This window comes from Caretta caretta, chromosome 8 (assembly GCF_965140235.1).
Source record: "Caretta caretta isolate rCarCar2 chromosome 8, rCarCar1.hap1, whole genome shotgun sequence".
NCBI classification, from domain to species: domain Eukaryota; kingdom Metazoa; phylum Chordata; order Testudines; family Cheloniidae; genus Caretta; species Caretta caretta.
In genome coordinates this window covers 1,541,380-1,565,638 of record NC_134213.1, presented here as the reverse complement: position 1 = coordinate 1,565,638, position 24,259 = coordinate 1,541,380, and the positions used below count along the sequence as shown (strand labels likewise).

At 67.9% G+C, this 24,259-nt stretch overlaps 1 protein-coding gene across 3 annotated transcripts in view; it reads left to right on the top strand.

Annotated features, from left to right (window-relative positions):
* CDHR2 (cadherin related family member 2) overlaps positions 1-23,790 on the top strand; it is a 34,554-nt gene extending 10,764 nt beyond the window's left edge. For all 3 annotated transcript variants that reach the window (XM_075131212.1, XM_075131213.1, XM_048860882.2), the window contains exons 6-32: positions 381-470; positions 1,399-1,488; positions 3,316-3,441; positions 3,790-3,930; positions 4,491-4,566; positions 6,563-6,669; positions 7,532-7,762; positions 8,452-8,607; positions 10,125-10,292; positions 10,433-10,494; positions 11,559-11,802; positions 12,169-12,408; positions 13,277-13,346; positions 14,534-15,139; positions 15,484-15,555; positions 15,894-15,943; positions 16,055-16,206; positions 17,040-17,142; positions 17,250-17,338; positions 17,867-17,950; positions 18,311-18,388; positions 19,521-19,581; positions 20,533-20,657; positions 20,870-20,983; positions 22,600-22,680; positions 22,848-22,917; positions 23,504-23,790. In XM_075131212.1, coding sequence (XP_074987313.1) covers positions 381-470; positions 1,399-1,488; positions 3,316-3,441; positions 3,790-3,930; positions 4,491-4,566; positions 6,563-6,669; positions 7,532-7,762; positions 8,452-8,607; positions 10,125-10,292; positions 10,433-10,494; positions 11,559-11,802; positions 12,169-12,408; positions 13,277-13,346; positions 14,534-15,139; positions 15,484-15,555; positions 15,894-15,943; positions 16,055-16,206; positions 17,040-17,142; positions 17,250-17,338; positions 17,867-17,950; positions 18,311-18,388; positions 19,521-19,581; positions 20,533-20,657; positions 20,870-20,983; positions 22,600-22,680; positions 22,848-22,917; positions 23,504-23,671 — 3,654 coding nt within the window. In that variant the 3' untranslated portion in view covers positions 23,672-23,790. The remainder of the gene's footprint in view (positions 1-380; positions 471-1,398; positions 1,489-3,315; positions 3,442-3,789; positions 3,931-4,490; positions 4,567-6,562; positions 6,670-7,531; positions 7,763-8,451; positions 8,608-10,124; positions 10,293-10,432; positions 10,495-11,558; positions 11,803-12,168; positions 12,409-13,276; positions 13,347-14,533; positions 15,140-15,483; positions 15,556-15,893; positions 15,944-16,054; positions 16,207-17,039; positions 17,143-17,249; positions 17,339-17,866; positions 17,951-18,310; positions 18,389-19,520; positions 19,582-20,532; positions 20,658-20,869; positions 20,984-22,599; positions 22,681-22,847; positions 22,918-23,503) is intronic.
* Positions 23,791-24,259: the final 469 nt, after the last annotated feature.

Here is a 24,259-nt window from a genome sequence, read left to right as displayed (position 1 = left end):
GCCAGGCCTGGGGGGGACTGGGGCAGGGTGGGGGGCTGGCAGTGGGGCAGGGCAGGGGGCTGGCAGGGGCCGTGCCTGGGGGCAGTGGGCAGCAGGTATGCGGCTGGGCCCGTGGGGTGTGGGCAGGTTATGCACCCATGGGCGGGTGCATTGTGTTGGCAGCTCTTTGGGAACGGACGTGGCAGCAGCTGGTCTGGACGGGTCTTGTCCAGCCCTGGCATAAGCCAGTGGTTCCTGGTGGCATCTGCGGGGGCTGGTTGGACCCGCGCTGTGCCTGGAGCCTGAGACACTGCGTCCCCAGCATGCCTGGAGCAGCGCCCGTTGCGGCTGGGCCGGGGCCCCCAGCCCCTGGCCCTGAGTGGGCACCTCTGCTCCTGCAGGTCTCCGGGAAGCTGGCCATCATTGTGGAGGACCGGAACGACAACCCCCCCATCTTCCAGAACCAGCCCTACATCACCGACCTCTCAGAGGTACCGAGCCCAGCCAGGCCTTCCCTGACCCTCGCTGCAACCCCGCAGGCTCCCCACGCGGCCCGGCTCTGCTCCTCCGCCGGCCAGGCAGCCTCCCGTGGGGCAGCGCGGCAGAGCCTGGCCCTGCTTTTCCTCAGCCACCCGGCCTCCCATGGGACGGAGCCGCGGCTCTCGGAGCCAGCCCCCGCCCCGAGGAGCCGGCCCCCGCCCCGAGAAGCTGCTCCCACCAGGATCCAGCCCCCCCAGGGAGCAGGCCCCACCGGGGAGCCAGCGCCGGCCCCAAAGAGCCAGCACACCTGGCATTGGCTGCCCCATGCCGGCCAGAACAGGATGGGCAGCCGCTCTCCTCTGCAGGGCGCTGGGCGGGTGCCAGCAGGCAGCCTGGCATGGCGATGGAGCAGTGCATGCTAGGAGGGACCTGCGGGCTCGCTGGGCTGGCGACCTCGGGGCGAAGTGAGGGCAGTGGGGCCCTCGGTGCGTTGACGTCAGGCCAGACGCCTTGGCTGCTCTGGGGCTGCCCCGGGGCCGGCAGGGCTGCCAGCGCGCTCCGAATGGGGGGCTCCTGAGCCAGGCTGGGGGGGCTGTCACTGCCCCGCCTCCCCAGGTCGGGCACAGTGGGGGGTGCGTAGCACACGCTGATTGCCAGGGGCATTCGCCAGCCCCAGGCAGCCCCTGTGGGGAAACGCCAGGGCTGCGGTACGCAGGGCGATGGGTCCCCAGTGTCTCGGGTTCCCCCAGACCTGCCAGCTCCGGGCACCGCACCCTGATCCCCTGGGTGGTGCATCCGGCTCCAGAGCTGCTGCTGCGAGCGACCCAGCTCTGTCCGCTGGGAGTGCCCAGGGCTGGGCGCCAACTTCCTGGCTGCCAGGCGCTGCCCTGGACCTACAGGCCTCTCCCAGGCCAGTCCCACCCATGTCCTGTGTTTCAGACCTGGCCGATAGGCAGCTCCATCTACAGAGTGCTGGCCACGGATGCCGACTCGGGCAACGCCGGCAGGGTGCGGTATGAGATCGAGTCGGTGAGTGCTGGGGCGGGGAGCCGGCTTTGCGAGGCCCAGGGCGGGTGGGCTGGTTTTGCGGCCGGGGACCCCTGCGGCTGGTGGCTGATAACAGCCTGCTGCAGGCTGGGGGCAGGGGGGGTGCCCAAGGCTCCTCAGCCCGGCGCTGGGCCCCGGGCCCCAGCTGAGCCGCACGCCGGGGAGCCAGCAGCCTGGGGAGGGCTGGCCTCAGGAGCTGCATGGGGGGCCCACTGCGAGCCCCCCACGCCCGAGGAGAGGGCAATGGTGGCTCCCCACTCCTCCGGCCCCAGGCACTTGAGTGGGGCAAGAGGGGGCAGGGACAGGACCCTGCTTGTGGCTGCCCAGCGTGGGGTGTGTCTCAGAGAGGGACAAGGGTCTGGCCCGAGGCCTCTCCCCAGGGAGACGCTGCCCAGCAGATGTGACAGGCAGCTCTCGCCACCCGCCCCGTCCTCGGGCAGCAGCGGGGCCTGGCACCCCCCAGGGCGGATGTCTGCCCCGGTCCGCCAGCCCCCAGGCCAGGTCCAGGCTGCTCTGGCAACCCACACCAGGGAGACTCGCCAGCCGGGCACTGCCAACTCCGCCGGCAGCCGCTAGAGAGCAGCATCGACCCGTGCTGGCCTCCACCACGCGCGGGGGCAGCTGGTGCAAAAGAGCAGGTGGCCTGTGGGGCCCGAGAGGTGGGGCATGTGCGGAGGGCAGGGGGTGGGGGGCAGCAGCCTGTGGTGGAGACGCGGGCGTGAAGGGGGTTCTGGGAAATGTGCTGCAGCAGCGCTGGGGCAGGGCTGGGGGGCCTACGGCTGGAGGGGGTGGGGGGGGTCTATGGCTGGAAGGGGGCCTATGGCTGGAGGGGGTGTGGGGGGCCTACGGCTGGAGGGGGTGCGGGGGTTGGGGCTGGAGGGGGCTGTGGCTGGAGGGGTGCGGGGGGGTCTATGGCTGGAGGGGGTGCGGGGGGTCTATGGCTGGAGGGGGTGCGGGGGGTCTATGGCTGGAAGGGGGCCCTATGGCTGGAGGGGGTGGGTGGGTCTATGGCTGGAAGGGGGGCCTATGGCTGGAGGGGGTGGGGGGGGTCTATGGCTGGAAGGGGGGCCTATGGCTGGAGGGGGTGTGGGGGGCCTACGGCTGGAGGGGGTGTGGGGGGTCTATGGCTGGAAGGGGGCCCTACGGCTGGAGGGGGTGCGGGGGTTGGGGCTGGAGGGGGCTGTGGCTGGAGGGGGTGTGGGGGGTTGTGGCTGGAGGGGGTGCCGGGGGGCCTATGGCTGGAGGGGGTGCGGGGGTTGGGACTGGAGGGGGCTGTGGCTGGAGGGGGTGCGGGGGTTGGGACTGGAGGGGGCTGTGGCTGGAGGAGGTGTGGGGGGTTATCGCTGGAGGGGGTGCAGGGGTTATGGCTGGAGGGGGTGCAGGGGCTATGGCTGGAGGGGGTGAGGGGCAGGACTCCCACTGAGGAGGTGTCCAGCGCCCTGGAAAGCCCAGGAGTGTGGGGAACACGTGGGTTAGCTCTGCCCCAGCCCCACCTCGGCCGGGGGCAGGCAGCTGGCACTCACTGCCTGGCAGAGGCTGTTGGCAGAGCTTGGGGGGCAGCCCGGGAGCTGCTGGGAACAGCACGGGGTGCAGGGGGCTCCGGCTGGCTGCTCCCTGGTGGCCGCGGCAGGGCGTGGGCTCTCTGTGGATAGGGAGCGACTCCCCTCCTTTCGAGGGTCCCCCATCTCTGTCCCTCCCTCAGCGAGTCCCACGGCGCTCTGCACGGGGGGGGTGGTGTTAAAATGCAGCTCCTGGTGCAGTGTCGTCCCAGGCTCACGCACGGCCACTCTCCTGCTCCCCGTCCCCCAGGTGACCCCCGACGACGCCAAGAATCACCAGCTGTTCTACGTCCTGCAGAACGGGACCGTCGTGCTGAACGGCTCCCTGAGCTTCAACAACCAGAGCACCCACTACCAGCTCCGGATCAACGCCACGGTGGGCCAGCCCGGGGGCAGGGGCATGGGGGAGGGGGTACTGGGATCTCACAGGGTCTCTGCTGCCCAGGACGGCGGGGCCAGCCGTGGGGGGGCTGGAGGGAATGGGGGTTGCAGAGTGGCAGGGGACATGGGGGGGCTGGAGGGAATAGGGGTGGGGCACAGGGTGGCAGTGGGCCCGGGGGGGCTGGAGGGAATAGGGGGTGGTACAGGGTGGCTGGAGGGAATGGGGGGGCGCAGGGTGGCAGGGGGCATGGCGGGGCTGGAGGGAATAGGGCTGGGGTGCAGGGTGGCAGGGGGCACCGGGGGGCTGTGGGCGCTGGGATCTCACAGGGTCTCTACTCCCCAGGACGGCGTGGGCTGCGTGGAGAACTGCACCTATCTGAGCTCCGTCGCCTACCTGTCTGTGAACGTGGTGGACGAGCCGGACCTGGCCCCGCAGTTCCTGAACGAGCCCTACGTGGGGTCGGTGCCCGAGAACTGCCCCCTGGTAAGGGGCGACTGCCGCCTGCTCCGCCCCAAGGCCCTCCCCCCCCAGCCAGAGCCTGGGTGCTCCTGACATCACCGCGTGTTACCACGGAGCACAGTGAGGTCAGGGAGTCCCCCGGCTGACACCCAGAGCCCCCCTTGGGGCTGCCCTTGATTGGCAGGTGTCAGCGATGCTTGTCTGCCCTAGGCAGACGGGGCCCATGGAGACTACAGCCCCCATCATGCCTTGGTCCCGAGCACGCTGTGGGGAGCAGGGGGTGTCTGCCATGGGCAGCGAGGCAGGGCAGGGGCCTGGGGTCTCACGCTGGCCCCCCTTGTGGGGGTCCTGTGCTGAGCAGGGACACCCTGAAACCCCCATTCAATGCCCTGGGGCGCAGGGAGGGAGAGGCTGAGACCCGCTCCCCGGTACGATCCAGCCCTGTGCTCCGTGCCAGGAACCTGCCCCGCCGAGCACAGCCCTGGCTGTGGGGAGCGGGTGAGCTGGGCAGAGGAGGATGGTGGTAGCAAAGCCGGCATGGGGTGCTGCAGCGGGCCCCGCCCTCACCAGGCTCCTCGTTCCAGGGGACCCCGGTGCTGACTGTGTCCGCCATCGACAGAGACAAGGGTGTGAACTACGCCCTCACCTACAGCCTCCTAAGTGAGTGATGCTGAGGGGCAGGGAGTGGGGCAGGCCAGGGGCATGTGTGGCTCTGTTCAGCTCCCTCCCCGGGGTGCTCATGCCAACACGTGTGGGAATTTGGGGTGCATGGGGAGAGTTGGAGCACTGGGGCAGTCACCCCAAGAGGCTGAGTTTGAGGGGGCAGGTTGGGGGGGCTGGGGCAGTCACCCGAGGGGCTGAGGTGAGAGGCAGGTTGGGGGGCTGGGGCAGTGTCCCGGAGTCCCTGGGCGATGCTCTGGGACTGCTCCCCATGAAGTCAGTCAGGACTCTGGGGTAGTCGCCTTTCTGTGAGCAGCCTGTCTTCAGGACACACAGCTCACACAGCTTCCACCTTCCTGGGTCTGACCTCGGAGCATTCAGCCTCCTCTGCCCCTCCCTGCGCTTCCCCCAGCGAGTCCGCTCAGGCGGGGCTCCTGGGGAAGCCAGAGGGTCCTGCACCCCAACTTCGCAGTCAGACGTGACTCTCAGCCAGCCAGTAAAACAGGAGGTTTATTAGATGACAGGAACATGGTCTAAAACAGAGCTTGCAGGTGCAGAGAACGGGACCCCTCAGCTGGGTCCATTTTGGGGGGCAGTGAGCCAGACAACCACGTCTGCCCTTCACTCCATGTCCCAGCCAGCCCCAAACTGAAACTCCCTCCAGCCCCTCCTCCTCTGGGCTTTGTTCCTTTCCCGGGCCAGGAGGTCACCTGATTCCTTTGTTCTCCAACCCTTCAGCTCTCACCTTGCAGGGGGGAAGGGCCCAGGCCATCAGTGGCCAGGAAACAGGGTGTTGGCCATTCTCTGTGTCCAGACTCCTGCACACACCTGCCCTCTAGGGCTCTGCAACGATCACACACCCTTACCCTACCACCTAGATACTTGCGAACTGCCTAGGGGAAATTGAGGCACCCCCACACTATTCAGAGGAAACATTAAGAACAGTCCCACTTCGTCACACCCCAAGAGGCTGAGTTTGCGGGGGCAGGTTGGGGGGGGCTGGGGCAGTCACCCCAAGAGGCTGAGTTTGGGGGGGCAGGTTGTGGGGGCTAGGGCAGTCACCCAAGGAGCTGAGGTGGGGGGCAGGTTGGGGAGCTGGGGAAGTCACTCTGAGGGGCTGAGTTTGGGGGGCAGGTTGGGGGGTTGGGGCAGTCACCCCAAGAGGCTGAGTTTGGGGGGGCAGGTTGGGGGGGCTGAGACATTCACCTGAGGGGCTGAGGTGGGGGGCAGGTTGGGGGGCTGGGGCAGTCACCCGAGGGGCTGAGGTGGGGGGCAGGTTGGGGGGCTGGGGGAGTCACTCCGAGGGGCTGAGTTTGGGGTGAGGGCAGGATGGCCGTTGGGGCATGAGCTGGGGCCCAGCCCTGTGCAGCAGCAAAGGGCCCCGTCCTCTCTCCATGCCAGGGGCTGGGTGGCTCCGGAGCGGTGGGAGAGCTGCCATGCCGGGGCACTGGGGAGCTCAGGGCGCCGTTCGTCTGGGGGCCTAGTTCGGCTGCACTCACAGGAATCACGGACCCAAGGGTGCACAATCAGGCCAACCTACCTGTTTCCTGGGCTGGTGCGAGGGGAGGCCCTGGCGGGAGAGGTGGGGGATTTGGAGACCCAGCGAACCCGCCCTGCGGCGTCTCCTGCCCCCGGGGCTGGGCCTGGCTTCCCGCTCCGGGTGTCGCGCCCTGGCACACGGGGTAACGGCATCCCGCTCTCCGTCACGGCAGGGGCAGCTCAGCCAAACCCCAGCGGCACTGGGACCCACGCGCCAGGTCACAGCTGCGGGAGCGGGGAGCCGAGGCGGGGGCTCAAACCGGGCTGGGATCAGGGCTACGGGGCTGGGGTGGCGGGTGCTGAGGCCCCCACGGACTCAGTGGGCGCCATCCCCCGGGGGAAGGTCCCTGAGTGCTGGGGCCGTGTCTCGCAAGGGGCGCTGGCCAGTGCCCCATGCCGGCGCCCGCTGGCTCTTCCCCATTCCCCGCCCTCAGCCCGCCTCTGCCCTCGTCCTCAGATGCCAGCGTGCCGTTTGCCATCCACCTCGCCTCGGGCACCATCACGGTGCGCAGCGCCCTGGACCGAGAGCGGCTGCCCAGCGAGGAGATGCTCCTGGAGGTGCTGGTGAGTAGCAGGCAGCTGTGAGAGCCCTGCCCCCCCCCGCCCCATCCCCTCCCCCTCTCCCCTGTCCCCCCCCCGCCCCATCCCCTCCCCCTCTCCCCCCCCCCGCTCCTCTCCTCGGTACCCCTGCCTGACCCGTCCCCTCCCGCTTCCCCTGGTGCCCCTGGCCTCCCATCTGACCCATTCCCCTCCGGTACCCCTGGCCCCCGGCCTGACCCGTCCCCCCCGGTGCCCTTGGCCCCCCACCTGACCCATCTCGGCCGGTGCCCCGGCCCCCACCTGACGCATCCGATCCTCCCTTCCCCCAACCCCTCACCCCTCTGCTGCCCCCACCTGACCCATCCCCTCCCCTTCTCCCCAGTGCCCCTGCCCCCCTGCCTGACCCATCCCATCCTCCCTTCCCCCAACCCCTCACCCCTCTGCTGCCCCGGCCTGACCCATCCCCTCCCCTTCTCCCCAGTGCCCCTGCCCCCCCCGTCTGACCCATCCCATCCTCCCTTCCCCCAACCCTTCACCCCTCACCCCTCTGCTGCCCCCACCTGACCCATCCCCTCTCCTTCTCCCCAGTGCCCCTGCCCCCCTGCCTGACCCATCCCATCCTCCCTTCCCCCAACCCCTCACCCCTCTGCTGCCCCCACCTGACCCATCCCCTCCCCTTCTCCCCAGTGCCCCTGCCCCCCCGTCTGACCCATCCCATCCTCCCTTCCCCCAACCCCTCACCCCTCTGCTGCCCCAGCCTGACCCATCCCCTCCCCTTCTCCCCAGTGCCCCTGCCCCCCTGCCTGACCCATCCCATCCTCCCTTCCCCCGACCCCTCACCCCTCTGCTGCCCCAGCCTGACCTGTCCTGTCCTCTCCGCCCCCAGGTGCAGGAGGAGAAGCTGGACATCTACGGGCAGGTGGCTCAGGCCAGTGCCACGGTGACCATCCAGGTGACCGATGTAAACGACAACACGCCCCAGTTCTACGAGTGCGAGCTCCCCGCCTGCGACTTCACAGCCAGCCCCCAGAGCAGCTTCAGGGGCTCCCTCCAAGAGCATTCCTCCACCAGGGTGCCCGTGGATGGTCTTCGCATTGTGGCCCATGACCCTGACAAGGTGGGCACTGCTGGGCTGCCCCCTGCCCCAGGCATCCACCACCCTGTGCAGTGGGATAGAGGGGCATCGGCCGGGCTCGTAGAGCGGAGACTGGGGGTCAGGATTGGGGCCACCAGCAGGACTGGGGTCAGGATTGGGGGGATCAGCAGGGCTGGGATAGCGGGGACTGGGGCTCAGGATCAGGGCCATCGGCAGGGCTGGGGTCAGGATCAGGAGGATCGAGGGGATCGGCAGGGCTAGAGTCAGGATTGGGAGGATTGGCAGGGCTGGGGTCAGAATCGGGGGGATTGGTAGGGCTGGGGTCAGGATTGGGGGGATCAGCAGGGCTGGGATAGCGGGGATTGGGGCTCAGGATTGGGGCCATCGGCAGGGCTGGGTTCAGGATCGGGAGGATCAAGGGGATCGGCAGGGCTGGGGTCAGGATCGGGGGGATCAGCAGGGCTGGAATAGTGGGGCCTGGGACTCAGGAGCAGGGCTGGGATAGTGGGGCCTGGGGCTCAGGATCAGGGCCGTCGGCAGGGCTGGGGGTCAGGACTGGGAGGATCGAGGGGATCAGCAGGGCTGGGGTAGTGGGGGCCACAGGTCAGGATCGGGACCAGTGCCCCACCCAGTTGCTGCCCCGTGGGGTCTGGCCGGTGTGGAGCAGGCCCCCAGCTGCCGGGTTTCTCGCCCTCCTCTCTCCCGGGCAGGGCTCCAATAGTGCCTTTGAGCTGCGGCTGCAGGGCCCGGACGCCGCCTCCTTCTCCGTCTCCCCCTCGAGGCTCATGGGCACAGGGGCGGTGCAGGTCCTGGTGAAGGACCCCAGCACCGTGGATTACGAGCGGGCTCACGTGATGACTGTGGAGGTGAGAGCCCCGGAGGGTGCAAGGGAACAGGCCCCGGAGCCAGGCTGGGCCAGCATTGGGCCCAGCCAGCTGCTGATCCGGGGGGCAGGCTGTCTCCAGCGTGCCAAGGGAGCTGGGTCCCGTGGGGCTGGGGAGGTGGGGAGATGCCGCCCCACTCCCTTGGGGCTGCCCGACGATCCTCCTTTGTGCCTGGCAACATTCGGCCGAATTGCCGTCCCGCCTGGGCTCTGAGCCCGGCGCCCACTCGCATCAACCGGCCTGGCTCCGAGCCCAGAGCCCCAGGGGGCTGGGACCTGCCATCCCCGCTCCTTGGGTCGGGCGGGCACCCGGCATGGGCAGGGCAGCTCCAGCCTCATGCCCCTGAGCTCAGTGGCAGGCAGCCCCAAGGATGGCTCATGGGGTCAGCAGGGTGAGGGGTGGGGATGGGCAGACGCGGTCCCTTCCACTGAGTATGGGGGGTTCTCGGCAGGTTTCGGGGGGGACGCAGTCCTTCCCCAGGGGAGGGGGACTCGGCAGGTTTGGGGGGGACGCAGTCCCTTCCCCAGGGGAGGGGGGGCTCAGTGGGTTGGGGGGACGTGGTAGATACGCTGGAGGGGAGGGATAGGATACAGAAGGACCTAGACAAATTGGAGGATTGGGCCAAAAGAAATCTGATGAGGTTCAATAAGGATAAGTGCAGGGTCCTGCACTTAGGACGGAAGAACCCAATGCACCGCTACAGACTAGGGACCGAATGTCTAGGCAGCAGTTCTGCGGAAAAGGACCTAGGGATGACAGTGGACGAGAAGCTGGATATGAGTCAGCAGTGTGCCCTTGTTGCCAAGAAGGCCAATGGCATTTTGGGATGTATAAGTAGGGGCATAGCGAGCAGATCGAGGGACGTGATCGTTCCCCTCTATTCGACATTGGTGAGGCCTCATCTGGAGTACTGTGTCCAGTTTTGGGCCCCACACTTCAAGAAGGATGTGGATAAATTGGAGAGAGTCCAGCGAAGGGCAACAAAAATGATTAGGGGTCTGGAACATATGAGTTATGAGGAGAGGCTGAGGGAGCTGGGATTGTTTAGCCTGCAGAAGAGAAGAATGAGGGGGGATTTGATAGCTGTTTTCAACTACCTGAAAGGGGGTTCCAAAGAGGATGGCTCTAGACTGTTCTCAATGGTATCAGATGACAGAACGAGGAGTAATGGTCTCAAGTTGCAGTGGGGGAGGTTTAGATTGGATATTAGGAAAAACTTTTTCACTAAGAGGGTAGTGAAACACTGGAATGCGTTACCTAGGGAGGTGGTAGAATCTCCTTCCTTAGAGGTTTTTAAGGTCAGGCTTGACAAAGCCCTGGCTGGGATGATTTAACTGGGAATTGGTCCTGCTTTGAGCAGGGGGTTGGACTAGATGACCTTCTGGGGTCCCTTCCAACCCTTATATTCTATGATTCTATGATTCTATGACGCAGCCCCTTCCCCGGGGTAGGGGGCTCGGTGGGTTTGGGGGTGACGTGGTCCCTTCCCTGTCCCACAGATCATTGCCAACGACACCGGGAACCCCGGGAACTGCTGCTCCATTGCCACAGTGACCATCCAGCTGCTCGACATCAACGACCACAGCCCCAGGTTCGGGCAGAGCACGTACAGGCTGCAAGTGCTGGAGAACAGCCCGGCGGGCACCGTCATCTCCAGCAACATCACGGTGAGGGAGCCCGCGGGGGCCGTGGCACTCGGGGTTGGGGCAGGCACTGGGGGCTCTGGCTGGGGTCCAGCCCCCCGATGGCCCCCCAGGGGTTGGGCCCCGCTGCTGCTGTGATCAGTGCGCCCTTCTGGCTTTTGCAGGCCACTGACCCGGACAGCGCCGACTTTGGCAGGATCACCTACAGGCTGCTGCCCGAGACCATGTACGTACCCTGCCATGCCCCTCACTGCCATGGGGAGGTCCTGGCCGGGCTCCAGAGGGGCTGGTGGGACTGAGCCTGGCGGTCTCCAGGGACCCCGCCTGCCTCCAGCCTGGCGTGCCGAGAACGGACAGGTCTGTCTGTCCATCCGTCCCGCTAGGGTTGCCAACTTTCTAATCACACAAAACCAAACATCCTAGCCCCTCCTCTTCCTCGAGGCCCTGCCTCGCTCACTACATTCCCCCTCCCTCGGTGCCTCGCTCTCCCCAAACCCTCACTCACTTTCACAGGGCTGGGGCAGGGGGTTGGGGTGCGGGAGGGGGCTCTAAGCTGGGGCAGAGGGTTGGAAGGGGGGGTGTGCTCTAACTGGGGGTGCAGGCTCCAGGGTGGGGCCAGAAATGAGGGGTTCAGAGTGCTGGAGGGGGCTCTAGGTTGGGGCAGGGGGTTGAGGTGCAGGTGGGTGATGGCTCTGGCTGGGGGTGCAGGCTCTGGGGTGGGGCTGGGGATGAGGGGTTTGGGGTGCAGGAGGGGGCTCCAGGCTGGGGGTGGGGCAGAGGGGTTCAGGGTGTGGGAGGGGGCTCCGGGATGGGGCAGAGGGTTAGGGCTCGGGGTTGGGGCATGGGCTTCCCTCTGGCAGCTCCTGGTCAGCGGTGCAGCGGGGTAAGGCTGCCTGCCTATCCTGGCACCGCGCTGCACCCCAGAAGCAGCCAGCACGTCCGGCTCCTCGGTGAAGTCACAGCAGGCGGCTCTGCGCGCTGCTCTCGCCCTCAGGCACTGCCCTCGCAGCTCCCATTGTCCGCGGTTCCTGGCCAGGGTGAGTGCGGAGCCGGTGCTTGGGGTGGGGCAGCGTGCGGAGCCCTGTGGCCCTCCCCACCTAGGAGCTGGACCCGCTTCCGGGGTACAGCGCGGAGCCACGACAGGTAGGGTCTAGCCTGGCTTAGCCCTGCAGCGCTGCCGACTGGACGTTTAATGGCCCGGTCGGCGGTGCTGGCCAGACCCGCCAGGGTCCCTCTTGGAGCAGGTGTTCTGGTCGAAAACCAGAGACCTGGTCACCCTGTGTCCCGCAGCCTGGACATCTTTGCGGTGAATGCCAGCAGCGGGGAGGTGCTGGTGCACAACGGCAGCTTGCTGGACCGCGAGACCCGCTCGGTCTATTACGCCACCCTGCAGGCCCTGGACGGGGGGGGCATGACCGGCTCCACCTACCTCGAGATCACCCTGCAGGACGCCAACGACAACGCCCCGGTCGTCAGCGGTTCCTACAACGTCTTCGTCAACGAGGGACAGGAGAACATCAGCGTCCAGATCCAGGTGGCGCTGAGCCCTGGGGGCCGATGCCCTTGCCCCACTTCTCCAGGGGACCAGCTGGCCCTTGGCACCTTCCAGCCGGCCCCTTCAGCTGGGCCGTCTAATGAGGCTCCTTTAACCGGCGCTGGGGCTTTCCAGGGGCTGTGGGGAGCCCCTGCCCCCTCTCGCCCGCAGCGCTGCCTGCCCGCTGGAGGCCAAGGGTCAGGGCTCCCTGGCTCCGTAACGGTGCCAGGGCGGGGTGGGCAGGATGGTGACAGGTTCCCGGGCATGAGGCACCGTGAGCTGCTGGGCTTGTGGGGTGGGCGGGGGGAGCTCTGTGATGGGGGGCCCTGAGTCCGGCCCTGATCCCTCCGGCGGCCTCGTTTCCAGGCCTTTGACAACGACGAGCCCGGCACCGGCAACAGCCACCTGCGCTTCCAGCTGGAACCCGGGGCCTTCAGTGCCAACTTCACCATCGACCCCGCCACGGGGGTGCTGCGCAGCCTGGGGGTGCTGGACCGCGAGGCCCTAGGGCGGGTGCTGCAGGGGAAGGTGGTGGTGACCGTGCGGGTGCATGACCTGGGCGAGCCACAGCTCAGCTCCCTCGTCAACGTCACCATCACTGTGGAGGTAACCGGCCCCGGCAGGGCTCCCGGCTGTGCGGGGAGGGATGAGGGTGCGGTGCTGGGTCGGGGGGGGGGCAGGCTGGGGTGGGCAGGGCTCCTGGCTGTGCTGGGTCGGGGGGGGGGCAGGCTGGGGTGGGCAGGGCTCCTGGCTGTGCTGGGTCGGGGGGGGGCAGGCTGGGGTGGGCAGCGGTCCTGGCTGTGCTGGGTTGAAGGGGCCAGCCTGCGGTGGGCAGGGCTCCTGGCTGTGCTGGGGGGGGGCCAGGCTGGGCTGGGCAGGGCAGGGCTCCTGGCTGTGCTGGCGGGGGGACAGGCTGGGGTGGGCAGGGCAGGGCTCCTGGCTGTGCTGGCGGGGGGACAGGCTGGGGTGGGCAGGGCTCCTGGCTGTGCTGGGTTGAAGGGGCCAGCCTGGGGTGGGCAGGGCTCCTGGCTGTGCTGGCGAGGGGACAGGCTGGGGTGGGCAGGGCTCCTGGCTGTGCTGGCGAGGGGACAGGCTGGGGTGGGCAGGGCTCCTGGCTGTGCTGGCGAGGGGACAGGCTGGGGTGGGCAGGGCTCCTGGCTGTGCTGGGGGGGGGCCAGGCTGGGCTGGGCGGGGCTCCTGGCTGTGCTGGGTCAGGGGGTCCAGGCTGGGGTGGCTGAGGCTCCTGGCTGTGCTGGGATGTGGAGCAGAGGGCTCCTGTCCCGAATCTTTCTCCTGGGGCAGGGGAGCTGTGAGAATATTCCTGGTGTCCTCGCTGGGCAGGAAGCTGTGCTCCCCCTTCCCAGCCCCAGGGCTGAGTGCGGGCACACGTCTGCCTCCTCCACGTCTGGTCTGCCCCTCGCCCAGCTGGGCACCGTGCAGGGCCCAGAGTAGTGGCCTGCGTTTCTCTCCGCAGGACGTGAACGACAACGCGCCCGTGTTCCTCAACAAACCGTATGCGTTCTCTGTGCGGGAGGGCCGGGCAGGTACGGGGCCACCTGGCCGGGTGCGGAGTTGTGGGGAGCATTGAATCCCAACAACAGGCCAATGGGGTCTGGGCAGGGCTGACAGAGTGGAGAGGCATTGGACACTGTCAGTCCAGTGGCGGGGTGGGGAGAGGTGGGGGGCGGGCAGGGGGCAGTGTGGGGTACAGGCAGAAGAGCGGCAGGGCAGGAGCGGGCAGGGGGCAGCAGGGGTTTGGGCAGGGCAGGGGCGGGCAGGGGGCAGCGGGGGTTTGGGCAGGGCAGGGGCGGGCAGGGGGCAGCGTGGGGCACGGGCAGAACAGCGGCAGGGCAGGGGTGGGCAGGGGGCAGCGTGAGCGTGGGCAGTCCAGCAGCAGGGCGGGGCGGGCAGGGGGCAGCGGGGGTTTGGCCAGGGCAGGAGCGGGCAGGGGGCAGCAGGGGTTTGGGCAGGGCAGGGGCGGGCAGGGGGCAGCGTGGGGCACGGGCAGAACAGCGGCAGGGCAGGGGTGGGCAGGGGGCAGCGTGAGCGTGGGCAGTCCAGCAGCAGGGCGAGGCGGGCAGGGGGCAGCAAGGGTTTGGGCACGGCAGGGGCAGGCAGAGGGCAGCGTGGGCGTGGGCAGTCCAGCGGCAGGGCAGGGGCGGGCAGGGGGCAGCGGGGGTTTGGGCAGGGCAGGGGCGGGCAGGGGGCAGCGTGGGGCACGGGCAGAACAGCGGCAGGGCAGGGGTGGGCAGGGGGCAGCGGGGGTTTGGGCAGGGCAGGGGCAGGCAGAGGGCAGCGTGGGCGTGGGCAGTCCAGCGGCAGGGCAGGGGGCAGCGAGGGTTTGGCCAGGGGTAGCTGGGCCTGGGGGGCAGTGGGGCAGGGCAGTTTGCCCGGTCTCCTGCGAGTGGGGGTTTGGCCAGGGCAGGGGCGGGCAGGGGGCAGCGGGGGTTTGGGTACGGCAGGGGCAGACAGAGGGCAGCGTGGGCGTGGGCAGTCCAGCGGCAGGGCAGGGGCGGGCAGGGGGCAGCAAGGGTTTGGGCACGGCAGGGCAGGCAGAGGGCAGCGTGGGCGTGGGCAGTCCAGCGGCAGGGCAGGGGCAGGCAGGGGGTAGCGGGGGTTTGGCCAGGGCAGGGGCGGGCAGGGGGCAGCGGGGGTTTGGCCAGGGCAGGGGGCAGCGGGGGTTTGGGCAGGGCAGGGCAGGGGTGGCGCTCACCGGTTTCCCCGTCCCCAGGCACCTTCGTGGGCAGCGTGGAGGCGGAGGACGCAGACCAGACCGAGGTCCATCACCGAATCTCCTTCCAGTTGGGCAGCAGCTCCAGCAGCTTCCTGCTGCGCTCTATCCGCCTGGGCCCGGGGCACTACCAGGGCAACCTGTCCCTGGACCCGGACGTGGCGCTGGACTATGACCAGCTGGGTCCGGCACACTTCAACCTGACTGTGCGGGCGGAGAACACGGGCACCGGCGACGCCCTCAACGTGGTGTCCACCACGGTGTACGTGCAGGTGCTGGACGTGAACGACGAGCCGCCCACCCTGGAGCCAGCCTCGCTGCAGGACGTGAGCGTGGCCGAGGACGCCCAGCCGGGGCTGCTCACCACGCTGCAGGCCTCCGACCTGGACACCAACCACTCCCTGCACTTCCAGGAGCTGGGCCTGGCCTGTTACAAGGGCGGGGGGAGCGCGGGCCACGTGTGCCAGGACTGGTTCTACCTGGCGCCCAATGGCTCCGTGTTCCTCAACAGTTCGCAGATCGACTACGAGGCGTGCGACCTGGTGACCATCGCCCTGCGTGTGGAGGACACGCGCACCGAGGAGGGCAACCCCTACAGCAACAACGGTGGGGCTGGCCCCGCGACCTCGCCTCCCACTGGCTGTCCCGGCCTCTCCCAGCAGGGGCGCCGTGGGGAGCGGGGCGGGGTGCTGGCGGAGGGGGGTGATCCCGAATACTCTGGCCCCAGCCTCTCCGAACAGGGGGTGCTGTGGCGGGGGGGCGGGAGCCGGCTGTGCGGGGTGATCCTGGCTGCCCTGGCCCTAGCAGCAGGGATCGGTGCACATGGACGGAGGAAGGTTTTGAAGGTCCTGTGGGGAGGGGCTGGGAGACGCGCCTGGTGACGGGGAGGGGGGGGTGCTGCAGAGACCCCTGATCTGTGACGGGGGCTCTCACTTCCGTGTCCTTCACAGCAACGCTGAGGATCCTGATCAGTGACGTGAATGACAACAGCCCGGAGTTCCTGCGGATCAACGACACCTTCGGTGAGACCCCGCCCCGGGTGCGTGGGACCCCAGGCTGGAGCGGCCCTGCGGGGGTGCGAGGCCAGGTCACTGCGCCCAGCGAGCGGGGCATCTCCTGAGCGCGCTGGCAGGGCCCTGAGCCTTGGGAGCAGGGTCAGGGCTGGGAGCCTGGGGTGTGGAGCAGGACGCGGGTGCTGCCCTGGTGCCCGGTTGTGCCCAGCTCAGGGCTGCCCAGGCGGCTTGCGGGAGCGGGGTGGGCTCCAGCAGAGGGGCGGCTGCAGCTGGCAGCCTGCCGTGTGCCATTGGGAGCCGAGCTGCACGCTGGCCGTGTCTGAGCCATCTCCCCGTCTCCTTCGCAGTTGTGGTCCCTGAGGTCTCCCCCGTGGATCTGCCGGTGGCTGTGGTCAAGGTGAGGAGGCTGCGGGTCCGGGGGAGCTGCCCTTGGGGGCATTGTGGGGGTGCAGCCCGGCGCATGGGGCTGTGCCGGTGGGGCTGTGACATGCCCGGTCTCCTGCCGCAGGCCAGGGACGCCGACACGGAGTCACGGGGAGCCATCACCTTCACCATCTCCAAAGTTGTGTTCCTCCAGGACAACGGGCCCAACCACACCCTCAGCAGCGTCTTCAAGGTGGTGACGGCGGCCGAGGGGGACCTCTACGTCGGCAGCATCCAGTAACGCTGGGGCAGCGCCGGGGCGGGTGGAGCAGGCAGCCCTGGGCAGGACACGGGGCGCGGCTCATGCTGCTCCTGCCCGCTGGGGCGGGGGGCCAGCAGAGGGCTGGCACAAGTGGCACTCGGCCTGGGGGTGGGATCCCTGGTAGCTGGGCCTGGGGGGCAGTGGGGCAGGGAGAGAGCTGGGTTGTGGGGGGCAGTGGGGCAGGGGTAGCTGGGCCTGGGGGGCAGTGGGGCAGGGAGAGAACTGGGTTGTGGGGGGCAGTGGGGCAGGGGTAGCTGGGCCTGGGGATCAGTGGAGCAGGGAGAGAGCTGAGTTTGGGGCAGTGGGGCAGGGGTAGCTGGACCTGGAGGCAGTGGGGCAGGGAGAGAGCTGGGTTGTGGGGGGCAGTGGGGCAGGGGTAGCTGGGCCTGGAGGCAGTGGGGCAGGGAGAAAGCTGGGTTGGGGGGGCAGTGGGGCAGGGAGAAAGCTGGGTTGTGGGGGCCAGTGGGGCAGGGGTAGCTGGGCCTGGAGGCAGTGGGGCAGGGAGAAAGCTGGGTTGGGGGGGCAGTGGGGCAGGGAGAAAGCTGGGTTTTGGGGGCCAGTGGGGCAGGGGTAGCTGGGCCTGGAGGCAGTGGGGCAGGGAGAGAGCTGGGTTGGGGGGGCAGTGGGGCAGGGAGAAAGCTGGGTTGTGGGGGCCAGTGGGGCAGGGGTAGCTGGGCCTGGAGGCAGTGGGGCAGGGAGAAAGCTGGGTTGGGGGGGCAGTGGGGCAGGGGTAGCTGGGCCTGGGGGGCAGTGGGGCGGGGAGAGAGCTGGGTTGGGGGGAGCATCTAACACCCTGCTGTCCTGACAGAGTTGCAAGCAACCTGGATGGGTCGTTAAAGGGCCGGTACCAGGTGACGGTGGAGGCCCAGGACGGCGGGACACAGTCACTCAGCTCCTTGGCTGTGCTGGACGTGAGTACCCTCCCGGCCACGTCTCTGCGGCCAGCACTGGGCACGGCACCGTGCCCACGCCCAGCCTGGCTCATCCACCGGCGCTCTCCCCCCCGTCCCCATTGCAGATCTTCACCGTGGACCAGAGCTACCGGGTCAGGCTGGTGTTCTCGACCTCCGTGAATGAAGTGCAGGACAACTCGGACAAGATCAAAGCGTGAGAGGGGCACGGGGCACAGACGGGGTGTGGCAGCCTGCAGGGCTGGGATGTCCTGCCCTGCGTCTGCCCAGTCACCTGGCCGGCCATTTGCACCTGCGCGTGTGCAGATGACACAGCGGTGTGCCCCCTGTGACAAAGGGAACTGTTGGTACCCAGGACCATGTGGCACGCTCAGTGCCCACCTCCCTCACAGCCCTCCCCCCGCTAGTCCAGTGCCACCTTCCCATCAGCCCTGATCTGCAGCTCCCCGCCCCCTTGCTGCATGGGCCACGGGCCGCACCGGCGGGGCCCTGAATGCCCAAGCCACCTGGTGCTGCTGGCTAGTGGAGAAGGCTCCCCGGGGCACCCGCTCGGGCCAGCTTTGACCCGTGACATCGGAGGAGAGAAGCGGATGCACCCACCTGGCTCTGGCAAGTGGCACGTGTTTACCTGCCCCCAGGCCCGTGAGGCAGCTAGACTGGGGCTCCCTGGGGCTGCGGGCGTGGGGCACGGCTCATGTACCAGGCTCCCTCCTGCTTGCTCCAGGGCTCTGACGGTGGCGACAAGGGCAACGGTCTACGTGGCAGTGATCCAGTCCGCGGTGGATGCATCGCAGTCCAGATCGTCCAGGTGCCCAAGGCGTGGGAAGGGGGCAGGGCACAGGCTGGGTAGGGGTGGCCAAGGCCGTGGGGCCGGGGCAGGATCCTGGGGGAGGGGTGGGGTGGGGCGCAGGCTGATGGGGAGGGGGAGGTAGGTGGGGGTAGCTCTGGCAGGGGATGACGACAAGGCAGGCAAAGGCCAGGTCCTTGGTGGCAGCTGGCCCTGGGCTGTGTGTCTGCAGTCAGGACATGCGGGGAGCCGGGACAAGGGCTAAAGCAGGGGCCAGGGGCCCTGGGCTTGGGATGGCACCGCTGGGCTGTGGCAGAGCCGTACGCTGAGGTTGGCATCGACGTGTTCCCAGCACATATGATGGCCTCTCGCATCCTGCAGGGCCCAGGAGAAGTCCGTGATGGAGGCATACTTTGTGTACAGCAACGGGACGGCCCTGGGGGTGAACGAGCTCAGCATGTGAGTGGGGTTAGCTGGCAGGGGGGCAGGCAGAGGGTAGTCTGGGGGGGTGCCGTGGGCGGGCCAGGCAGAGTGCCGTCTGGGGGAGCACTGTGGGAAGGGGGCCGGGCAGAGGGCTGTCTGTGGGGGTGGTGTGGGCAGGGGATGTGTGCAGAGGGCCATCTGGGGGGGCACTGTGGGAAGTGGGCCGGGCAGAGGGCTGTCTGTGGGGATGGTGTGGGCAGGAGCCTGGGGGCACCGTGGGGGGGGGCCCAGGCAGAGGGCCATCTGGGGGGCACTGTGAGTGGGGGGCTGTCACAGAGTCCCTGGGCGATGCTCAGGAACTGCTCCCCATGAAGCCAGGCAGGACTCTGGGGCAGTCTCCTTTCCGGGAGCAGCCTGTCTTCAGGACACACAGCTCACCCGGCTTCCACCTTCCCGGGCCTGACCTCGGAGCATTCAGCCTCCTCTGCCCCTCCCTGCGCTTTCCACAGCGAGTCCGCCCAGGCGGGGTCCTGGGGGGGCCAGAGGGTCCTGCCCCCCAACTCCGCAGTCAAACGTGACACTCCGCCAGCCAGTAACACAGAAGGTTTATTAGACGACAGGAACATGGTCTAACACAGAGCTTGTAGGTGCAGAGAACTGGACCCCTCAGCTGGGTCTATTTTGGGGGGCCGTGAGCCAGACAACCACGTCTGCCCTTCACTCCATGGCCCAGCCAGCCCCAAACTGAAACTCCCTCCAGCCCCCCCTCCTCTGGGCTTTGTCCCTTTCCCGGGCCAGGAGGTCACCGGATTCCTTTGTTCTCCAGCCCTTTAGCTCTCACCTTGCAGAGGGGAAGGGCCCAGGCCGTCAGTTGCCAGGAGACAGAGTGTCGGCCATTTATGTACCTTGGCCCTTTGCTCTTGAACAATTACACCCCCTTATCCCACCACCTAGAGATTTAAGAACTGCCTAGGGGGAACTGAGCCACCCCTAGGGTATTCAGAGGAAACATTAAGAAGAGTCCCACTTCGTCACAGGGGCCCAGGCAGAGGGTTGGCTGGGGGGCTCTATAGGCTGGAGCCTGGGGGGCATCATGGGTGGGGTACCCGAGCAAGGGCCATCTGGGGCAGCACGAGTGGGGTTCATGTCTGGGTTGTGTCCCCAACAGACTGGTCCAGAGCAACCAGCAGGCCCTGAGCGAGCTGATCCAGCTGGGACTGACCATTATCGTGAGTGTGGTGGAGCGGCCCAGCTCTGGGGCAGAGCCCCGCTGCCTCGGCCGGGTGGGGAGGATGTCAGCGGGCGGACAGGGGCGGGGGAGCCAGCCGGGCTGGGGACGTGCTGTCTCCTCTCGGAGGAAGGGCAGGGCAGGGCGTGTGGGAACCTGCCCCCTTAGGGCCATGGCTGCTCGCCTGAAAGCAGCATGTCACATCAGCCGGCTCCTCGCTGGGTTTGGAGAGGGCACCGGGGCTGCGTGTCCCTAGGGGAGTCTGGCGACAGCCTGGGTCAGCTGGAGCTACCGGGGCCTGGGACACTGCCGGGCAGGGAGGCTCTCGGGGGAAGGCTGAAGGCGGGGAGCAGCAAGAGGTTTGATGGCTGACCCCCCGGAGCAGACGGCCCGAGGGGGCTGATGGCAGGGGAGACTGCGTGTTGGACAGGACCGGGGGAACGGGGCTGGGGACGAGGGATGCTCCCCCCCGGGAGGACGAGCTCCCAGCAGAGAGGTGGGGGTCCGGCTGGGAGGAGTGGGGGTGCACTGTGCCGAAAGGGCTGGGATGGCTGACCTGGCAGTGGCATAGGACAGGGCTGGGGTGGAGGATGCTGGCACGTGGTGCATGCCATGTCGACGGGGTAAGGGCAGTGCCCTGGGGGGGAGGAAGGGGCTGGGATGGGCTATTTGCACTGGGGTTTTGCAGCTAACTGACCCCAGGGAGCGTATCACAGAGTCTGTGCAGCTGGCATGGATTCCTGGGGACACTCACGGAGGGGGATGGAGGCAGGCACGCTGCAGGGCACCCCAGGCAGGACTGCCCTGTGACACAAGGGTCCCTCTAACACAGCGACCCCCCAGCACCTCGGCAATGACCAGGCTGCTGGCTGGAGAGGGGCTGGATCCCCCTCTGGGGGGTGCTGGGGTGGCACAGCCCATGCAGCGGGGGGTGACGTGTCTCTGTGCCCAGGGCCCCGGGACCGTGGTGGAGCCCAGTAAGGAGAAAGAGCTGATTGGCGTCATCGTGGGGCTGGCTGCGGGCCTGGTGCTGCTGCTTCTCGTCATGACACTGGCCTTGCTGGCCACCAGCCGGAGGTATGAGACCCCCACCTGCCCAGCCCCTGCCCCATGCCTCCTTCTGCTGCCCCTGCCCATGCATGTCCTCTGCCTCTCCTGTGCCTTCGCCATACCAGCCAGTGCTGCCCACCCTGTGCCAGGTGCCAGCCTGTCCCCGTGTCCCGCACCAGCCAGCACTGCCCTTTGCTCCACGCCCCGTCACCCACCCCGCCCGCTGTTCGTTTTTGCAGCTACAGGAGGAAGGTGAAGGCCATGAAGGCGCTGAAGATGGCATCCACACTGACAGCCAACGTGGCACAGCAGGGGCCGGCCATCCCCGGGACAAACAAATACAACGCTGAGGGGTGAGCACAGGCCCTGGGCCTGCCCTGCTGGCCTGCAGGAGGGGCGCTGAGTACGCCCCCAGAGCTGCCTGGGCACCCATCCCTGGGAGCTGGGGCTGCAGCCTGGCTATAGGAGCTCCAAGAGGGTGGAGCAGGGATGTGACATGCCCCAGCACTGTGCCAGCCGGGGTGCCCACACAGAGGTCACTGGGAAGCAGAGAGGGGATGGCAGTGGGAATGGGTATGGGTCCATGGGTATGTTTGCGGTGGATGTTCCCGGGCCCAGAGCTGCTTCCACCCCATGTGCTGCACCCGACGGGGCACCGAGGGCCACGTGCCCAAAGGGCAAAGGCCCCCTGCATGGCCCGAGAGCATGTGAATGGCCTCTGGCTGCGTGTGCCCCATCCGTGCCCCGGCTGCACACCGCTCCACCCCGCTGTGCGCCGTGTCTGCCGATCCGAGCCCAGCGCCTCGGGGTGCGTCAGGCTGCGTGCTGGGCTGCTGGGCTGCTGCGTTGCAGTGATGCTGTGGCTTTGTGGCTGGGCAAGGATGTTGTTGGGCTGTGCCGGCTGTGGTTGTGTTATGGTTGTGGTGATTGTGGCTGTGCTGGTGTGACGAAGCGGGACTGTTCTTAATGTTTCCTCCGAATCGTGTGGGGGTGCCTCAGTTTCCCCTAGGCAGTTCTTAAGTCTCTAGGGGGTGGAGTAAGGGTGTATGATCGTTGCAGAGCCCTAGAGGGCAGGTATGTGCAGGGGTCTGGACACAGACAATGGCCGACACCCTGTTTCCTGGCCACTGATGGCCTGGGCCCTTCCCCGCTGCAAGGTGAGAGCTGAAGGGCTGGAGAACAAAGGAATCCGGTGACCTCCTGGCCCGGGAAAGGAACAAAGCCCAGAGGAGGAGGGGCTGGAGGGAGTTTCAGTTTGGGGCTGGCTGGAGACATGGAGTGAAGGGCAGACGTGGTTGTCTGGCTCACTGCCCCCCAAAATGGACCCGGCTGAGGGGTCCTGTTCTCTGCACCTACAAGCTCTGTGTTAGACCATATCCCTGTCATCTAATAAACCTTCTGTGTTACTGGCTGGCTGAGCATCACGTCTGACTGCGGAGTTGGGGGACAGGACCCTCTGGCTCCCCCAGGACCCCACCTGGGCAGACTCGCTGTGGGAAGCGCACGGAGGGGCAGAGGAGGCTGAATGCTCCGAGGTCAGACCCGGGAAGGTGGAGCCGGGGGAGCTGTGTGTCCTGCAGACAGGCTGCTCCCAGAGAGGAGACTTCCCCAGAGTCCTGCCTGGCTTCGTGGGGAGCAGTCCCAGAGCATCGCCCAGGGACTCCGGGACAGCTGGCTGTGGTTGTGATGACTGTACTGTTGTTGTGCTGTGCGGGCTGTGGGTGTGTCGTGGTTGTGAGGGTGGCTGTACGTCATTGTGTTGTGCAGGTTGTGGGTGTGTCGTGGTTGTGGTGAGTGTGGCTGTGCGTCGTTGTGTTGTGCGGGCTGTGGGTGCGTCGTTGTGTTGTGCGGGCTGTGGGTGCGTCGTGGGTGTGGTGAGGGTGGCTGTGCGTCGTTGTGTTGTGCGGGCTGTGGGTGTGGTGAGGGGGCTGTGTGGTTGTGTTGCTCACCCTGGCCGGTCTCTCCCCAGGGCTAACCCCGTGCTCAATCTCACGCTGGACCCGCCTGCGGACCTGGGCTTTGACGAGGACTCAGACGCCGATGACGCCAGGTGGGACGGGAACGCGTCCTTGGGGGGCTGGGCTCTGGTGCCCCGGCCCCCATGGGGACAAGCCAGGGGAGCCCGCCCTGTGCCCCCGGTGTCCCCCCAGCCCCGCGAACGGGCACTGCCCGGCCTGACGTCACCCTGGCTAATTTGTGCTGCTCCCTCCCCCACAGCCTGAACTCGCTGGATGAAAACATGGTGGAGAACCCGGCGGAGGGCAGCCCCGGGCCCCCGGTGCTGCAGGTGAGGGAACAGCCCCCCCCCCCACGTTCGCCGTGCCCTGCCTGGCAGCGCGTTCTGCCCTGTGGGACGCCCGCTCTGGCCGTACATGAGCTCTGCCTCCCCCACGCTGGGTGCCCACCTGAGGGCAATGGCCATGGCAGCTCCCTGCTTTGGTGCCCACATTGGTTCCTGGCCTCGCGGCACCGTTGCTCTTTGCTGCGGGTGCGCCTGGCACATCTGGGGGTGGAGGCTGAGGGGGAGGTGGGGACGGGTGCCCAGGAGTGGGGGGCGGCTGGCACCATGTGCAAACAGCTGCCGTGGGGTGATTAATGGTGCCCAGCAGCCGTGGGTGGAGCCAGGACCGCAGCTGACTAGAGAGGGCAGCCATGCTGGGGGGAGAGGCGGGGTACCCCCGGGGGCGGGCACTTCCGTGCACTCAGAGCCTGGCTCCCCACAGTGCAGCCGCTGAGGACGCCAACCAGGCTGGCTCATTGCTGGGCCGTAGCCATGGGTCCAGCTGGCGTGGGCAGCTGGGTGGCACGGGGCAGTTCTGCTGGGTGCACTGTGGCCCATGCCCTAAGGCATCCCTGTCGCTCTCCTTCCCCAGCTGGGCCGGGCGGGGGCTCCGGCGCACCTGGGCAGCCGTGAGGAGCCCCTGACAGCCGCCCTGCAGGCCCACCGCACGAATCCGGCTAGCCAGCCGGCTCGGCCACCGGGAGACCCCAACAGGACCTTCACCTTCAGCAACCCCTGCCTGGACACCACAGACCTGTGAGAGCCCCCGGCTGGCGCAGCGGGACTCGCGTGGCACCTCCCAGTGTAGAGCTGGAGCTATCTGCTGGCTCTGTAATGGCCCCTTCCCTGCCAATAAACCTGCCCAGCCTGGGGCTGGCAGTCCCGCTTCCCGTGTGTGTGTGGGGGGGCCCACACAGCGCCCCAGGACTGTCTGAATGCCCTCAGCCTGGCTCAGTGCTGTCTGGGCCCTTGCTTGCATGGCTGGCAGCTCTTAGCAGGGCTGTGAGGAGCGGGACTTTGGGAAGCAGGGCAGGGCTGTGGGGCAGGGGCTGTGCAGGGCTGTGGGGCAGGGGCTGTGCAGGGCTGGCCATGGGGTCGGGGCCAGCATGGGCAGTGGGGTATGTGCAGCTGCCTCTCCCTGCTCGAGACAGCACCTGGGGGTCAGCCTGGGGCAAGGGAGGACAAGGCACAGGCCAGGAACAGGAGCCTGCTGGGCCCTGGCTTGAGGCATCCTCCTGGGCTGTGGTACAGCATGGAGTGACTGGGGTGTGGAGGTGGCAGCCCTGGCACCACTGGGCCGGCTCTTCCCTCTGCGCTTGGCACAGCCTGATGCCCGGCCCAGGCCTGT